The sequence below is a fragment of the Arvicanthis niloticus genome, chromosome 2 (assembly GCF_011762505.2).
Source record: "Arvicanthis niloticus isolate mArvNil1 chromosome 2, mArvNil1.pat.X, whole genome shotgun sequence".
Taxonomy (NCBI): Eukaryota; Metazoa; Chordata; class Mammalia; order Rodentia; family Muridae; genus Arvicanthis; species Arvicanthis niloticus.
Window position 1 is genome coordinate 131,152,138 of NC_047659.1, and position 18,283 is coordinate 131,170,420.

At 39.0% G+C, this 18,283-nt stretch overlaps 1 protein-coding gene across 12 annotated transcripts in view; it reads right to left on the reverse strand.

Moving 5' to 3' along the window:
• Window positions 1-18,283, reverse strand: part of Ptprt (protein tyrosine phosphatase receptor type T) — a 1,076,931-nt gene that overhangs the window by 353,458 nt on the left and 705,190 nt on the right. For all 12 annotated transcript variants that reach the window (XM_076930177.1, XM_076930174.1, XM_034495571.2 and 9 more), the window contains exon 9: window positions 4,035-4,144. In XM_076930177.1, coding sequence (XP_076786292.1) covers window positions 4,035-4,144 — 110 coding nt within the window. The remainder of the gene's footprint in view (window positions 1-4,034; window positions 4,145-18,283) is intronic.

An 18,283-nucleotide genomic window follows, 5' to 3' on the forward strand; every position in this document is an offset into this window, starting at 1 on the left:
TTAAATATTTTCACACTTCGTTAACCCAGTTGCAAGTGTAACATCTTCTGGCCCAATTCCCTCATGTGGTGTGAATTTTATTTTGGGGCAGAGATGAGCACAATTAATTGAACTGAAACACAGATTGATTACTATTTTTTCATGAACTCTGAGCAGCTTGTCTCTCAATGATTTTATTGAAGAACTTTGAGACAATTGCTTGACAAGTTTTTGCCCTCAGGTACCTGTTTCTGCCTGGAAGTGCCAGTCGGCTATTGCCATGGTCTGAGTTTGAGGAGTTGTAGTTGTCCCTAAAAGGTGAATCAGATGGAAGGTACTATACTGTCCTTCTTTCATATCTAACCCTAATTGAAGAATGTTGGAATCCCACTCAGGCATAAACAAAACAAACAAACAACTGTGTGAATAGCAAGACTTTATACTGTTGAAGATTTTCAGCACTTTGGAGCCTGTTGAAAAGGGGCATTTCTTAGCACATGGCCAAATCTTCCATGTGATGACTGCCATGCTTTCATTACGCAGATATTTCCAGATGAGCTGATAATTCTCTAACAATCTCTACCACATCCTTCTTAAGGTCTAAATGGGGAAACTTTATGATGTTTTTTTAGAACAGAACTTCCTATGCTGTAATGCACACATGAATCATTAGTGAAATCTTGGTAACAGAAAATCTGATTCCATGGTTCTGGAGCCTGAGATTTGGCACCTCTAGCATGTGATCCCATGTTGTGATGATGATACTGGTGTCTAGACCATTATCTGTCCTTCAGGAGGGAAATAAATCACAAATACGCATCCTTCATCTTCCACAGAAGTAAGAATACTCAGTGATCTGAGGCCATGAACTTATTCATCCAAACTTTCTATAGGTGCTGCTGAGAATTCTGTGTTCTTTCTTCTGTGGGAAGTAGTGGTGATGACTGCTGGTTCATAGAAAAGGAACGGAGTCATGGTGAGACCCAGATTCATTATGGGAGAAAAGTCCAGAAGCTAACATAACCTGCCCTGGCTCCAAAAGCTCATCAAGGCAAAAACTCCTGATTGAGTGGAAACTGTTGAGGTCTGTCAGCAATAAGAAAGAGGTAGCTATAACAATTCTCCAAGTCTTCCACCCAGGTACAATGAAAAGGTGAGCCCTCATCACACTTTCATAGAAGATGAAAATGGTTTTGCTTCCTGGTGTATTTTCTACACTCACAAGATACTTGTGTACCCCAGAATCTACTGTTCACAGACTAGTGAGGCACTCTTTTGAGAATATGACTCTCACAGCTGAGGAGATGTCTTGGTGGGTAAGAGCACTTGCTGAACAAGCATGAGGATCAGAGCTAGATCTATGGCATCTGTGTAGACAGGAAGGCATGGCTGTATCTGTCTGAAACCCCAGCACTAAGAGACAGCATCTTGGCTCATTGGTCAGTCAGCCTAGCCCTAGCCAAAACCAAAACAAAACAAAAAGAGAAAACAAACAAGCAAGCAAGCCAATGCAATGAGCCCCAGGACCAATGTGAGATGCATGCCTCAAAGGAATTAGATAGACAGTGATAGAGAAGGATGTTTGATATCCTCTTCTGTGGTCCACATGTGTGCATGTGTGAGCATGAGCACGTGCGTGTGTGCGCGCGTGTGCGCGCTCACTCACACACACACACACACACACACACACACACACACACAAATCTGATTCTTTAATTTCTCTGCTTAAATTCTTTCTAGATTTTTCCATTATCCTCAAAATAAAAGGCAAACTTCAGGTCCTATACACCCAGATAGTCTGAAACAATCTCATCATTGTCCTCAAGGCTCACAGGCTTTGGCCACTCTGGCCTCTGTAACGACATTTTTGAGAATTCTGGAATTTTTGTTTCTTTAAAAATCATGGAAATAGTCTAATAATATGTTTTCATTTTAATCCCAGGTATGGAGCTATGGGGCTGCTTCAGCCTGTCCACAGCAGCCTGATTATGATTTGCCTCGTGCTCTAGAGCTGGTAGTTTTGCCAGCTGCAGATAGCTTCCTCAATTGTGTGACATCTTGAATTTTGAGAACTTTTCAGAGGGTATATAAATGTTAGAGCCCTGACAGGGGTGGTTGGTGGTTGGTGGTTGTTTAGGGAGGTTGGTTGCAGTTTGGTAGCCTTGGTCAAAGAAGAAATAAAAGGAAAAAAATAGATTTAGGAATTTTCCTAATTCCTCTCTCCCCTCTATCTTGTCTCCCTCCTATCTAGTGTTAGGGGGTGAAACCCCAGGTTGAGGTAGGGAAAAAGGGAAGGAAAAAGAAGAATCCACAAAGTAGCACAGACCAGCTACAGGCTTGCTGTTTGTTAGACATGTCAGTCATTCCCAGTGCAAGGGTATTGCACTTCTATGTTTCTCTGTGTCCTCGTTGTTTTGCTTTCCCAGACTCTGTTCAGGTTAAAGGCAAACTAACTACAGAGGGCTTCATGACCTTTGCTTTGCCTGCTGACATGGATTTATTTATGCCTCAGTCCTTACACAGTTGAAGCTTAAGACAGTTTGATACTTTCAGATTATAAAGTGGAGACCAAAGTTCAGAGACAGAATGCTACTTAATCAAAGTCACTTAGATTTGGGAATTGGGGTAAATCCAGAGTTTGTTGTGTGATGTGAACTAAAAGGGGAAGAAATTTTATCTTAACACTGCTTGGTCCCACTCTGTTTAAAATACATGGTCTTAACAATAGAAAAGTAGTCTCTCTCTCTCTCTCTCTCTCTCTCTCTCTCTCTCTCTCTCTCTCTCTCCCTCATGCATGCTTTGGCTTTGCAGAATCAATGTTTAATTGTGTATAAAAAGGGATAAACAGTCCATTTTTTTCTTCCATTTGTGTCATCCTATTTTTTCTCTATAACAAAATATTGTTTTTGAGGCTGGAAGACAATGCTTTGTAATTTATGGATTCCTCTCTGGAAATTATAGTGAGATCCTAGTTTTCAAAAGCAAATTGGTTTTATCTAATTAAATTTGGAATTTGTACCATAAACACATTTTGTAATACATGTCTCTAAAAGCAAGGAGCACTATTTGCTCTCAAGAGCAAGGTTGGCTTGAGCTCATGGTGGAAGGAACACCACCTCTCTTTGCTCAAGAGGGCATAGTCTTTGCTCAGTTGCAAAATAGTTTCTAAAAAGCAGTGTTTTCTGGAAAAGAGCTTCTCAGTTTTTATTGCCCATATGACTCTACCAAGGGTCTAGTTAAACTGGAGACTCTGACTCTCCAGTTTATTGATGAGGCCTAACATGTTGCATCTCTGAAAGTCCCCAGGTGATACAAGCCCATGGACTACTCTGTGTAGAGATAGTTTTGCTTTTGCCCTGCAATGGCCTTCTATACAGCTTACTTTACCACCTTCAGGTATTTTGTTTGGTGGGTGTGCTCCTCCTGAATATGGTCTGTTCTATGTCTAATATGATAAAGCTTTGCTGATGGATGGGAAGTATTATGAACTACCAGGTAGATAATAATATAATAGGATTTGGGTACAGAGCAAGTTAAAATTTAGGAACCCTTTACCCTTGAAACAGAGTAATGATAGGATTTTCTCCAAATCCCAAGGTCTGATACACATGTGCACACATGTACACACACACACACACACACACACACACACACACACACACACACACACACGGCAGTTCATAATCCCTACCATATATATACATATATATGGTAATGCATATATTATTTATATAATATATGGGGTGATTCACCACGAGCATTGCACATTGTTGTTTCCCATATGAACTTTAGCTTCTGCATTCCAGGTGTGGGTCTTCTCTTGTACATCAGGACAATCTGATGCCTTGAACTATTGACCCATTTGCCAAAGGGATCAGTCCTAACCATGATCATGTCAATGCCTGGTATGTCCATATGAATTGTCTTTGGAATGATCAGAATAGCCCAACTCTGTACCCTACTTGTGTCCCACTTACCTTTATGCCCTCGAAGAAATAGGTGCTCATTCACTGAATGAAACTGAGCCAACTAGAGCAGCCCAGGAGCCTCCTTACCTCATAGAGTGTGATCACCCCATTGGTCTCATTGGGAGGTTTCCACTGGATGTAGATCTTCTCCTCAAAGGGCCCTCCTTGGATGGACTCCAGAGGAACAGCTCCTGGAACTACAGAAGGGAAATGATGTGAGCCTAGCGTTACCTCCTACATTATTCTCCAGGTCCACTGACCAAGACAGGGTCTATGAGAGTTTCTATAAAGCACTAGGTATTAAATTATTTTCGGACTGATACTGTCTCTGATCCAACTCCTTGACTCTGCCATTGTAGAACAAAATAGAAATGGCCATTGAAAATCTGTAAATAAATAAATATGGATGTATTTCTATAAACTTTTACTTTCAAAGACAGACAGTGAGATGCATTTGCCTCACAGAGTGACAACTTTTAATTCACCTATTGAGCAAAGCCACTAATGACATGAACCAAATCAGGCCCAGAGGATGTACATAGGTCCCAGCCAGCTTTAGGAAAGTGATTTGATGCATGCAAAATGGATTTGACATTATTTTAATAACACATTGCCTTGGTCCTGCCAAATTTTCTCCAACTTTAGAAAGTGCTTCCTCAGTTTCTTAATTTCTGGATCCATCTTTAACTATGTACCCAATTAGGAGAACCTCATCTTGCTCCAAGAAGGTGGCCAATTCATAATGTTGCTTAGTCTCTCACTCCCTTGTTGGGTAGATGCTTAATATCCACATGTTGGTTGGATAAAGAGGTCGATGCGTGACTTATGCCAATATTTGGCTCTAATGAGCACACTCTTCTAGGGTCTGCTTCAGTAATAGGCTGGTATTTCCATTAGCATCTTCTGGCTAGATCCAGCATCCTCACACAACAGTCTAGAAGATGCTAAGCCAGAAAGGAAATGATTCCCCAAACTTCCATTTATAAGCCCTAAGAGAATGAAGAATTCATGAAAATGATTACCAGATCTATTTATACTTTGGCGTTATAAAAGCAGGTACTCTTACTAAATGCTTATCCAGCATTATAAAAGCAAGTACTCTTACTAAGTGCTTACTCAGCATTCCAAATTGCTTACTTGGCATTATAAAAGTGGGTACTAAGTGCTTACTCTTTGATTGGAATGTTACATGCGTTATTTCACTTAAGTTACAAAACAGCTCTACCTGGTATGTATTATCCCCTTCATGCTGATAAAGGAAATGAAGCTATGAGAGTAGCTAACTTGGTCAAGGTCACAACACTCAAGTTGTGAAGAGGGAGTGGAACACCTGTCTCCCAACTTCAAAGCACACACTCTTAATCATTGTGCTACGCCTCTCTCCAAATAGAGCCTCAAACATATGCTGCAATCAGTTCCCCATTGTCAAATTAAGATGCATTTAGCTTTTCTCATTATGGGCACGATGCATGTAATTTGTTGATATTAAGAATATACAAAAAGATCTTCAGGTCTGCACCAGGTCATCTGAATACATGTTATAGTTTTCAGTTTAATATTTTTTTTAAATGGAACTCCTGAGTGTGTGAACTTGTGGGTTTCTCTTCTTGTGCCTTCTTCTTGGGCTCTCTTCCTACCGTTGGTTTGACTTTTCCAAATTTGATATTTTATCTTATTATAGTTTATTTTGTTATGTTTTACTGTTATCTCTTATAAGCTTATTCTAATGAAAGTCAAAGTGAATGGATCTGGAAGGGAGGGAAGGCGGGGAGGAGCTGGGAGGCATAGAGAAAGGGAAACTGTAACCAGGATACAATGAATGAGGGAAAAAATATATTTTCAATAAAAGAGGGAAAAGGAAAAAAAAAACAAAACCAAAAAATTTAAAAGAGAATGAACAAAATCACGGACGTTCATATCCAAACATAGTTTTCCAGTATTGCATGAATATATATGTACAAACACATATTTTTAAATATAAAATTGAATTTACATTTTTTTGAAATTAATTCATACTATGTATGTTTGTATTTTTACTTCTTTTATAACTAGACAAATCACAGACATGAAAAATTCCTAAAATTGTGCAGGCATGGTGGCACACACCTTTTAAATCCCAGTACTCCGTAGGCAGAGGCAGGCACAGATCTCTGTGAGTTTGTCGCCAGCCTGGTTTACAGATTGAGTTCCAGAGAGTCTGGGCTGTTACACAGAGAATCCCTGTTTCAAAAACAAACAAACAAACCAAAAAATTCCTAAAATTCTTAGGTATTTTGTGAGAACACTTAATGACCTCTTGTCTCTTTTTATTGAGTGTTAAAGCCGATTGGAATGTTTTATGACTATGGACAGCATTGGGTTAAACATGCTTTTTTTCAGTCACCTCGCATAGTACAGGTTTCCTTACGAATCGTTCATATGTACTTTCTTGTGGAACCTTTTTCCCCATTTCCCTGCTTGTGCTCTTATGCTTCCTGTTCCCCTATTCCACTTCCGCATCATGTGTGTTTGCCCCGAGTCCCTTAGTGAAAACCTGTATTTCCCCTCTTGGGGGTCACTTTCAAGTAGCAAGACTCCTACCAAAGCCCACTCCCACAAAAAATGCACACCTAAAAATCAGAAGCTGAGAGCTATACATGAGAGAAAACATGTAAAGGGATTCTAGCCAGCCCAAGCATAGCAAAATGGCTCTGGCAGGCCCCGCCCTTCTCATCCTCCTTCTGCCTTGATAAAAACTATTAGATTATAATCCTAAAGTTCACCTCCAAGGTCCTTATTTGGCTGCTTAAATGTCCTTTGTGCAAGAAAGTGGTCTTGGGGTTCCTGAGCTAATACAGTTCCTTTATAACATGTAATATTTGAAACTTTGAGCCTGGGTCACCTCAGTTAATATAATATTTTCCAGTTCCATCTATGATCTTGCAAACTTCACAATCTCATCTTTCTTGATGAGCACTCTTATAAAGAGTCTGCCTGCAAACTTTGCTCATGTCCTCAAGACAAATTTGTGGCAATTAATTTACTAGGCCTAAGTAGATCAACTATCTTATTTTTAGGGATTTTGACATGAATTACCAGATTGCCTCCCTGAAAGTTTGTATAAGTCTGGGTTTCCAACAGAAGAACATGCCTAGGCCCAATTTCTGCCCACACTGACTATTTAAAAAATTAAGTATATGTGTCATTTTTAGAATGCTGGAAAGGACAGACTTTTTTTTTCCACTTTAATTACTCATTTGCATTGATTCCTTTGAGAACATGCTCCCCACACCCTGGACATCTTCCTGTATGTTTCTTTACTTTTGTTCCTCTTTGTCTTGGCGAATAATTGTTACTACGATCCCCATGTAAAAGAAGTGAAAGACACACTTACTTTTTGCATACTTTACAAATACTTTTGTTTTTGTTTCACCAGATTTCCATTTGTGTTTTAAAGCCTTGGGGTAATGCAGAAGCTTTTAAAATGAGTCAAAATATTCACTGCTTCTTCCTACTAACCCTTTCTCTCTGCAAATATATCTTAATGTGACCAGAGGGCTGCTATTGACATTAGAAGTATACAGATAACAAAGAGAAATGTGTTCAAATCCTTTCAAATCTTGTGATCCAGGGAGCAGACAGGTGTTAAATCACTACACACATAGATAATTTCATTCATTATTTTGAGCACTCTTAGGTAAGGGCATGTGGTACTAGGAGAACACTGGACAGAGACATGCTAGGCTAGCAAGCCAGGATATTGAGTGGCAAGTAAGTTAGAGTTGACAGATATGTAAAAGTATGTAGCGTAAATGCAGAAAATAGAGGGAGTGCCGTGGATAGCTTTTTGAGGTCAAGGGTGGAAGGAGAAAAATAAGTTAGGAAGTCTGTAGTCATTTTGGAGACAAAGGACGTTAGCTTGCATCAGGGCAAGGGGTGTAGAAGAGAAATGAACTATGAGAGATTTCTGTCAGGTGAAACCAGCATGAGTTGATGGTGATAGATGAGGGTAAGGATGATAAGATGTGTTAGGGAGACCCAGCACTGCTAAACGGAGCCCATAAATCAGACCGATATTCATATAGAGATGGGTCTTAAAGGACGGCTAGTTTTGGAGGCCCAAGAATCAGAATGTTACTCATATAGAGAAGGGTCTTAAAGATGACTAGTTTTAGAGAGGGATCTGGTGAATATAGCTTTTCTCTGAGGTATATCTAGAACATCCAGGCAGAGTGGGTGAATAGCCTTTGAAAAGACAAGACTGAGGCCAATGCTTGGCTATTAAAATCGTGTTCTGGAAATGAGTAGAAAAGCAAAAGTATAGACCAAAAGCGGGGGTCAGGGCAAACCCTCAAATGCGGCTAAGAGAAACTGGTCTCATGAATGAGGAGGAAAATTATGACACTAGGATCCAGTGTTGAGAGGAGAAAGTAGGGAACCAGGACATTGAGGTTGAGTTGTCACTGTAGCACTGTAGCAGGCCAGGAAGGGATTGGTTAGCAGTGCTAGGTATGGCTGAACGGGCAACTCAGAAGTGGCCTTGAAATTTCTATTGAACCTAGTGTCCCAACACTTGTGGCCAGAGTAAGCATACTTTAGGGAGACTAGTTGTGTAACATTACCTGGAGAGGGCCGAAAGGAGCTGAACATGAGGTGGTACGAGCAAGCAAAGACCTTTCATTATGATGGGTAAGAAAATGTGAAAGACAGTAGAGGTGAGAAGTGAAGCAAAGACAAAGGCCATTTCCAAAGATGGGGGTTCGGGGTACCCCATGGCAAGGGTTGCTAAAAATAATCCAAAAGGGACCACATGCTGGAAGGTTAAGAAAGAGAAAGGGGACTAATGTGGGAGTCCCCAGAAAGGGTAAGAGCAGGAATGGATGGGGAGAAGTCCCCTTCCCACTGTGAGAGATGGAAAGGGGACAAACAGATGGAGCTGATTAGGCATGGAGCTTTGGTATCCTAATGGCTTATTTTTTTTTTCTTGAAGAATTGGGGATAATTTGTCTTCTAGCAGTGCAAGAAATTAGGGATAGTGGAGATGGTTTAATCATTGAAGAGTGAAACAGAAAGGGGGTTTCTGCTGATTCATTTGAAAGCTTGTCTGAAGATGGGGGAAGGTCTGTCTAGTGGAAGAGGGTCTCCCTGGTGGGTAACAGAGGGTTACTTGGTAGGAAAGTTTGTGTGATAGAGATGGACAGGGGTTTGTCTGATGAAGGTTGTGATGGTGAAACTCAAGCTAGCAGCACTAGAGTTTCCAGCTGAGGGCAGATTATCTTTCTCATCACAGATCAAGCAAATAAAAAACACCAGTGAGTAATTGTTATGACTTTTTTATGCTGCTGCCATTTTTCTCTTTCTATCTAAAACTGTCATCCATCTGGAATGTATTTTCTACATTGCACGTAGTAGACATTTACCCATAATTCCTTGCGTGTTCTTGGGACAATTACTTGGCCAGTGAAAACTTTCCACTATGATTTAAAATGCCATCTTTCTACGGTGGCTTATTTTATACCCCAGCATATGTTTTCAGCCTTCACTGAGTCATAGCTCCTACTATGACGGTAGCTCCCTGTAGTTTGAGATGATATGTTTTAATAATATTCAGCAGAGCAAGGTCTTCTCTTTCATTATTATTCCCTTTCCATGTTCCTGGGGTACGGTTACCCATTTATTCTTCAAGGAGAACACATAGTTGTAATCCTAGTGTTTGGGAGGGAGATGAGCTGATCAGAGGTCCAAAGCCATTCTTTCTAAAGAACTTGTTTGAGAGTAACCACGGTTACATGAGACCTTGTGTCAAAGAAATAGTAGTGAGAAGAACTTAGCAATAATTTTATAAAAATTTAAAGCTATTCCAACAGAACTAATTCCTGCAGTTTCCTTTTTCTCCTCTTTTGAGGGCAAAGGCCATTTCTGTAACCATGGGTCCTTTCTATTCAGCAACACTATTTAAAGCTTCCTCTACTCATGCTTCTTTTTGCATCCCTTGATTAAAACCATGGAATTTCTGTGTATTTCTACTAATTGCATTTTCATAACTTCATTACTCTTGTTTTATATTCCATTAAAAGCTTCTCTTTTGCTTTGCATGGTATTAAAAATATATAAAGTTTGGTTGTGTTTACCAAGTGTTTATAAAAAACAATGGCATGCTGACTGTACAAAGAGCAAGGTTTTACTCCCTTTGTGCCTCTCCACATTGGCTCTTTCTTCTCTCATTCAACCAACATCAACATAATGAGGACTACAGAATTTTATGGTAACTGACCTAAATTAAATTCTCATTTAGAGTATATTTCTCATTTATTGTATATATATATATATACAATCTCCCAGGACAGCAGGTCATTTGGTTTTTCTTTCATTCACACAGATAAGGTGCTTCTAGACTTCCATTTGTCACTCTAGAATATCTTGCCATCTATCAGTTGTGTATGATTCCTCTTCAGTTCTGAAGTTGTTATTATTTTTAGTTTTATCTCATCATTCCAATCTAGATTGAACATAGAGTTATATCCAGATGGTTCTCTCTTGTGTATGCCTTACATGAATATATGGTTTTTTTAAATCTCTTTGAATGTATGCCAGACTCCACTAAGGTAGACTCAAGCCTTCTGGCTGATATTGAGAATCTTCTAGTAGAAGAGATAGGTACTTTAGCATATCTTTAAGGTCCTATCTATTTATGCCTGAGAGTTTATATCTTTTGTCACTTCAGATGTGGCTCACTAGTCCTGGTTGTCTTGGAGGGAGCTTCCACCTCTGGATGCCTGCTTCTTGAGGTAGTGCCTCCTAGTAAGCCCTCTATCATCAAACCCATGCTTACAATTTCTGTCTCAGCTCCATCCAGGGATGATGGATGGCTCCTCCCAGAGCACACACTGTTGCCAAGGTATACTGAGGAATAGATAGACCAAAGAGCTTATCACTCTACATATGTTCTGAGTAATGCTAAAGTGGTACCAGCATTTTGGACGCTACTATGCAGTCTTCTGTAAGTTCTCACATTTTTATATCCTTAAAGAATACTTGGCATGATCAGCTTTGAAAGTATAGGCCACCTGGTAAGTGCAAAATGACACTTTGCAGAGATCTCTCTCTGTTCTTACCTATTTACTAAGTGAGCTGAACATCTGTTAATATTTGTTGGCTATATTGCCCCTTTGTGTTGAGTTCCTGGTTTCTTTATTTCATAAAATAAGTGCTATATTTTTATATAATCTGAGGGCTGGGCTGCACTCAGAAGCAGCCTGTTTCAATCAGAGTCCTGGGTTCTATCCTCAGCTCAGGAAAAAATAACTAGTAAATTTCTCAGTTTGTGCCTTGCATTTGCCTTTGGATATAGACCAGTTATTAATTTTTAATATAGTTAAAATTTTCAGAGGCCTTCAAGTTTTATATGAAAGAGAGAGAGAGAGAGACAAAGACAGAGAGAGACAGAGAGAGAGACAGAGAGAGAGGCAAATAGTAGCAGACACTGCTGGCACCCCACCTCTATCCAACTGAACAATGCACAGGCTCAAACACCTCACAATCTCTCTACCCAAGGCCATGGGAGTAACCATGGTCACTATACAGGGGAAATAAGAAGTACTGTTAAGTTTTTAAACCATCCATCAGTCATGGAAGATAGGAAGTTGATGAGTGGACATCCATGTTTCCTCACCGCTGGTTTGGCAACTCCACATTCTACTGGCTCTAATCAAAGTCTTAAAAACACTAAAATCCTGGTGGCAAGCATGTGGCAGGGGATGGGCGGTGGTGGACGATTATGACAGTGGGGATGACAAAGACATTTTCAACCCACGGTAGACTGATGCTATAATAAATTACTTTAAGTATAAATCACTGGGAAAATAAAATTAAAAACTAAAAGTAACACTTAAAAAGCAAGGAAAACAAACATTTCTCTTCTTCAAACACTCAGGATGCGTGCTTGCACTCATCGGTCATGGAGAAAGAATGAATGACTCAGTGCCTGTGTTTACTCCACACTTTGAAAGGCACTGTTCTAAAGTCCAGTATTTGATGGAGTTGCTGGTTAATGTGTCTTGTCCTGATTCATTCCCATTCCTGTTTCCTCTTTTCCATGCCCAGCGTGACCTCCTAAATATTCTTCCATCAAAATCCTTATTGTAGATTTGCCTCCTGAGAAACCCTAAAAATAGTAATATTGAAGAGATACTTTCTCTAGTCCAAGGTCCAACAGTATTTTTTGAATGCTTATGAAAAGCTTGCAATTTATACTTTTGATAAAATGACCTTTAGTAAATGCACGCTTTCGGTGTGGTACCATTCACTACATGAATCACTTGACTTCCTGCTGTGCTACTTTTAACTCATACCACATTTCTACGCAGGTGTGGGTCCTGAGTTCTATGTTGTTTAGCTATTTTTGCAGACCAACCCTGTATGAACATTACATTTTCTTATGAAATAACGATTTGTCTCAATATATAGAAAACTAGGAGACGGAGGAAGACTTTTCTAGAGGACCTGGGTTCAATTCCCAGTACCCACATGGTGACTCACAACCATTTGTAACCCTAGTCTCAGGGGAAACAAAACAGGCTCTTTTGGCTTCCATGGGCACTGTACACATATGGTGCATAGACATACATATAGGCAAGACACTATACATATTATATTCTATATTATATACTATATTATATATTATATTATATTTATTATATGTGCAGGTTTTACATATGCATACATAATATATATAGGTGATAATACACATATGATAATACACATATGTAATATTAATGTTCATCTTCAGCCATGTAATATTAAAGTCCATCTTCAGGACTGTCTTAGTTAGCCATTTGTTCTTAGTATAAATACACTTCTGGATCAGCATGCACTTTTTTTTTTTATTGTTTGAGTTTTTCATTGTAATTGCTTAAAGGTAATTTGCCTTGATATTAGTTTATTTTTATAATGTTATATTTTCCTATAACAAGTATAAGGTACCTCTGGGGGGCTTCTTTAATATATGTTGTATTTATTTTTATCAAAATTGTAAATAGTATCTTAAAAAATATTACATAGTCGTTAGGTGAAAAGACACAGAATATGCTCCTCAGTGAGGATGTCTTAGGAAATATATCAATTTTAATTCTAATATTTGTATTCAGAGCTTTGGGGGTTATCTATGTAAATAATCATAGCATCTGTAGCTAATAACAGTCTTATTCTTTCCAATTTTTTAGCTCATTTTATTTCTGTCTTTTAGGGTCACCAATACAGCATTTAATGGGAGTAATGATAGACATATGTGTTTTTCCAATTTTAAGATAATGATGCTATTCTTTTATCCTTTCATGTGGTGTTTGTAGGTCACTGGTAGTTATCATTTAGCAGGTTAAAAGGTCCATTTTATTCCTCATATTCAAGGAAATTTTGTTTTGAAATCATGCTGGGCTTTAACTGAATCCATTGTAGTAATGATATGTTTCCTCCCCTCTCTTAGGATGTTAATGTAGAGAATTATATAAATGGATTTTGCAAAGTTTAACCAATGTTGGTTTCTTGAAATATTTTTTTCTATTCCTATAGTGTTGTTGGGTTGTTCAGTTATATTTTGAATGAAATATCTGCACCTAACTTCCTTTTTTTTCTCATTGCAAACTTGGAAGAAGTCTTCTAAGACTCTGGATTGGAAGTCAAGGTTATGGTCACATCATACTGGGGCAGGAGGTTTATGGCATTTCCCCTCTCTGAAGAGTTGTGAGTAATATGGGAATACAAAATCCTTGGGTGATGATATGATCACATGTGTAAAAAAAAAAGTCAAACTTAAATTGTTAAACTTTTTCTTCATTGAAAAAGGTTAAGCCATTGGTTCTATTTCTGAATAGAACATATAACCATATGAGATTTTTCTCTTTATTAGGTTTTAAATATATTTTCAAGAATTTTTCATGTCATATAATTTTCAAACATTAGTATAAAATTATATTTAGTATCCTTTAAAAACCTATTTTACTCTTTTCTCTGTGTGAAATTAACTCTGCACAAGTGGATAAAACAAATAAGTGTCTCATTAATTTTGTTCTAGCAAACTTCATTCTTTGACCTTGCTTTTATTTATAGATTTTATTCCTTATCCACACAGCTAGCAAACAGTTTTGAACTCTTTTAAAAGATCAGTGTGGGGGAAATCATGTCTTTACAAATGTTAATTTCCCTTCCAGGGACATATTCCATAACAGTGTTTACTTAGTTATTCTTAAGACTGGATATTAACATTTGCTTTATAAATATAACAACAAAAAGGCCTTTCCCCACTTCTAATCCCTAGAGACACTTGATTCACAATATCAGATCCTTTCCTCCTTAATTAAGATGGAGTCACTTTCTATCTGTCCAGAAACCTGTCTTTATGAAACGTACTAAGGTATTATCAGAAGTGGGGCTATTACACGTGGTCTGGCTAGTATGCGTCATTCTACTAGTGAATGAGTCCCTGTTTTAAGTTTCTTTAAGTCAGAGGGAAAGGGAAGAAACAGAGCATCATTTGGTCAGACAAGGATTCTGCTTGCCTTGTGAGGATGTACTCAGAGCATTTAGAGAAATAACCAGGTAGAAGAAGAAGGGTTCTCTACAGAAATGCTTTCTAGATGTTTGGGGAGGGACAGCCTATAGTGTCTAAAACATTGTACTTCCTCTCACTGGAGCATCTCCTTTTCAATGACAATTTCCTGTTAAAGTGCTTTCCATTTTGCAATGGTCAATCTCAATGCTCAACTTGGTAAGATGTAGAAGAAAGGGAAAAGGAGCAGAGCACATGTATCTGCCGTTCTTCTCTTGGCTGCAGAAACCATGTAATGAACTGTTTTAAGCCCCTGGTACCTTGATTTCTCTGCTATGATGCTGAAGCTGTCAAGTCAAAAGAAAATCTTCCTCCTTAAGGTGTTGCCCAAGTATTTCATCACAGCAACGGGAAAAGTGAAAAAGATACTTTTCTTATTTATACCTTGGATATCAGCTTGCAGTAAGAGTGTCCATCCTCTGCACTGTGGCCTGGCATCTGAAGTGGTTCATGGCACTGAACTCCAGGTAGCCCATCCCTGCCTTTAGACCTTGTGCCCAGGGGCTGGCTTCTTATGTAGTAGTGCATTAATGCCTTCCAGTATAGTTGTGTTACATCCTCTTATGGAACTCAGGGCAAGTTGAAAAGGGTCTGTTTTTATATTTCTTTGGGAATGTATCTTAAGAAAGATGATCATATCACCATTTAAATAAAAATTCATATTTCCATCACTTGGACTTATAAGGCAGTACCAGGAAATGGCTCAGACCATGGGTTTGAACCCACACTGCCAGAGTTTGTTTTGTTTATATTTGTTTGTTGTCTAACCTGGGGCAAATTACTTAACATCTTTAGGGAGACCTTTCCTTGTTTTAAAGAGGCTATGACACCAGCATCTTCTTCATAGTTTGTCATAGGAATTTAATATTTCATGATTGTAATATGCTTAACAAGGTGCTTGGCATCAAGTAAGGGCCCCGTGTGGTTGGTTATTTCTCCTTAGGATCTCACGGCATTCCCCCAAGACCTGTTCTAACAGAGGTTGGGTACCATACTTTGAATTCTGCAGATCCAATAATAACTGTTCCTGTCTCTAATGGTGTCTTTACCTCAATCTCCTTTTCTGGAGTCATGTTATATTGCTAACTGCAGAAGCTGTATCTTCTCATAGCTTACTGAGGATGCTAAACAGCTCTTACAATGGTCTTCTGATTTCTTTGGTAAATAATTGTAAAATTCATTTTGTCTCCCAGGACTCAGGAGCCATGATTTGATAACATATTTATGTGTGTGTATTACCTACTTGGAGCTGTTCTAAGTACTTGCATTGTGATGGTAAACAAAATAGAAGAGGAAATGTCTGTCTCTGTGGAGTGCATTCTATTTGGGAGAAGATAGATAATAAGAGGTAAAGTGTAACTGTGGTTTCAGTTGATAAATGCTAAGGGGATACATGAAGCAGAGAAGAGAGACAAAGTGTCATGTAAGAGGCTTCTACATTTAAATGAAACTGGCTAGGAAGAACTCTCTAACCTCTAAACAGAAACAAAGACCTGATGGGGTCGATGAGATAGCCCTGTTTATTTGGTAGAAGGCCATTCCAGTCAGAGGGAGATAATGAATGCAAAGGTCTTGAGGCAGGGGCATGCTTGGTATACTTGAAGTCAATGACTAGATTCATGAAATGAGAGAGAAGTAGGAAACGAACTCAGGACAAATAGAATTGGGTCTCCTAGTGACTTTGGGACATTATATCATAGGGGCATTTATTATCAATAACACGAGAAAGATCAAGAATTAGAAGAATTAGAATCACAGAAGGCTGCTGTGAGTTTCTTCATGGTTTTTTAAAAAATCATTCTGGCTACATTGTTGAGAAGAGCATGCAGAGGCCAGGGATGAAGCCGAGGACTAAATAACCGGTCGCCTAATCCACACTGCTGATCACCATGGCTGAAACCAGAGAGCCAGCAGTATAGGCTATGAGCAAGCAATGGGGTGAGAGTAGGTTGTTCAATGTCTCAGAGCTACTGTACTGAAGGCGGAGCTAAGAGATTATGCTGATGCGTCAGCTGGAGAGGGTAAGCTAAACCTTTGCTTGGCACAAAGCCGGGTGTGCCAATTACAGACAACATAACATGAAGGGGGTCCCTAGTGCTGTGCAATCCAGAGTCTTAGTCAGACAAAAGCAGAGTCAAGAATTTTGGTTTGAGCCACTAATAAAAAAAATAGGTGCTACTAATTAAGATAAAGAACACAGTGGGGAGAAGGATACTGGTGTTGGTTGAGCGATGATGACCACGTCCTTCTGTTTGGGATGTTTTACACCAAAGGACAAGAGCAATCTAAGTGAGGAGGTGTAGCTGGCAGGTGAATAAATCACTCTGGAGAGCTGGGGAGAGGTCTGGCCTGGAGACATCAATTAGAAAAATTATTAGCTTGTGTGTGGATTATAAAGCCATGGGATCAGAAATAATTAGGTAAATAAATGGAACCACAGTCAGCAATCTGTGGCCCTTGATACAAATCCAACTAGCTGCTTGCCTTTGTAAATAAAATTTTATTGGAAAATCGTCATACCCAATCATGTATATATTGTTGCTGGATACTTTCCTGCTGCAGCAGCAAAATCAAATAGCTGCCAAAAAGATCTCCATGGTCTACAAAGCCTGTGTCCTAGGTCTGGCCAGACCTCGGCACAGAGATGACTGGAAAGAGTCTCAAAAATATAAGGTCAATAAAGCTAAGATGTTTAAAAGAAATTCACGAGGAGACAAAAGAGGTTCCTGAAGGAGAGCCATATCTAGAATGTGTGATAACCCAGAAACTAAGCAGAAAAGGGAGCCTTAAAGAGGGTGTAACAGCCAACCATGCCCAATCACGACAGCTGCTAAATAAAAGCTGACTCCAAGAATACCAATGGTTGCATTTATTTAAGATCCCAGGAGTGATGGTTAATCTCGATTGTTACCTTGGTAAGATCTAGAATCACCTAGGCAATGGATGGGCTCATGGGAGATCATTTTGAATCAGGTTAATTGAGGTAGGAAGACCTGGCTACTGTGGAAGATGTTATTCCTTGGACCAAGATCCTGGACTATATACAAATGAGAAAGTGAGCAAAAGTAGAAACATTTACGGTGCTTGGCTTCCTGATGGTGGATGTAACGCAACCAGATGCCTTGAGGCTCTGATCTGCTCTGACTTGTCTACCGTGTGACCTACACGTGCAAACTAAAAGGAACGACTTGTCTCTTGAGTTGCTTTTCTCACAGCATTTTATCACAGTGACAAAAAAGTAAGTCAACAGGTGATTTCAGAGGAATTGTATAAGAGAAATGGTGTGGACTTGAGCTGCCTAGGTTGGGTATGTTCAAGAAGTTCAGAATGGGAAAATGGACATATGAGAAAGAGTGGATGGAATGGTAGCTGGAAGGGAATGTAAGACTGGGGGAATCCTGCCTCTGTCTTTCTAACAATGATGGAATGAAACCTCTTTGTAAAGTATAATGATCACTTATAAAGAGAAACATTGCTGCAGGGTAGATAGTAGACTATTACCAGAGTAATGACTTCCATTAGGCAAAGGGAAGTAGGATTTGGCACATTAAGTACAGAAATTGGTCTTCACTTAGAAAATAAATACTTTATCCACAAAAACAGGATGGAAGACTGAATATGTGGGCATTATGTGCATTGTGTAGGTCAAGGAGTATTAAATGTCTTCAATTTCCTTAGTATTATAGACAACAAGTGTACCATCTAAGTGTGAGAACAGTACGGAGGTGTTGATGGAGGTCTGGAGATGGGGTAA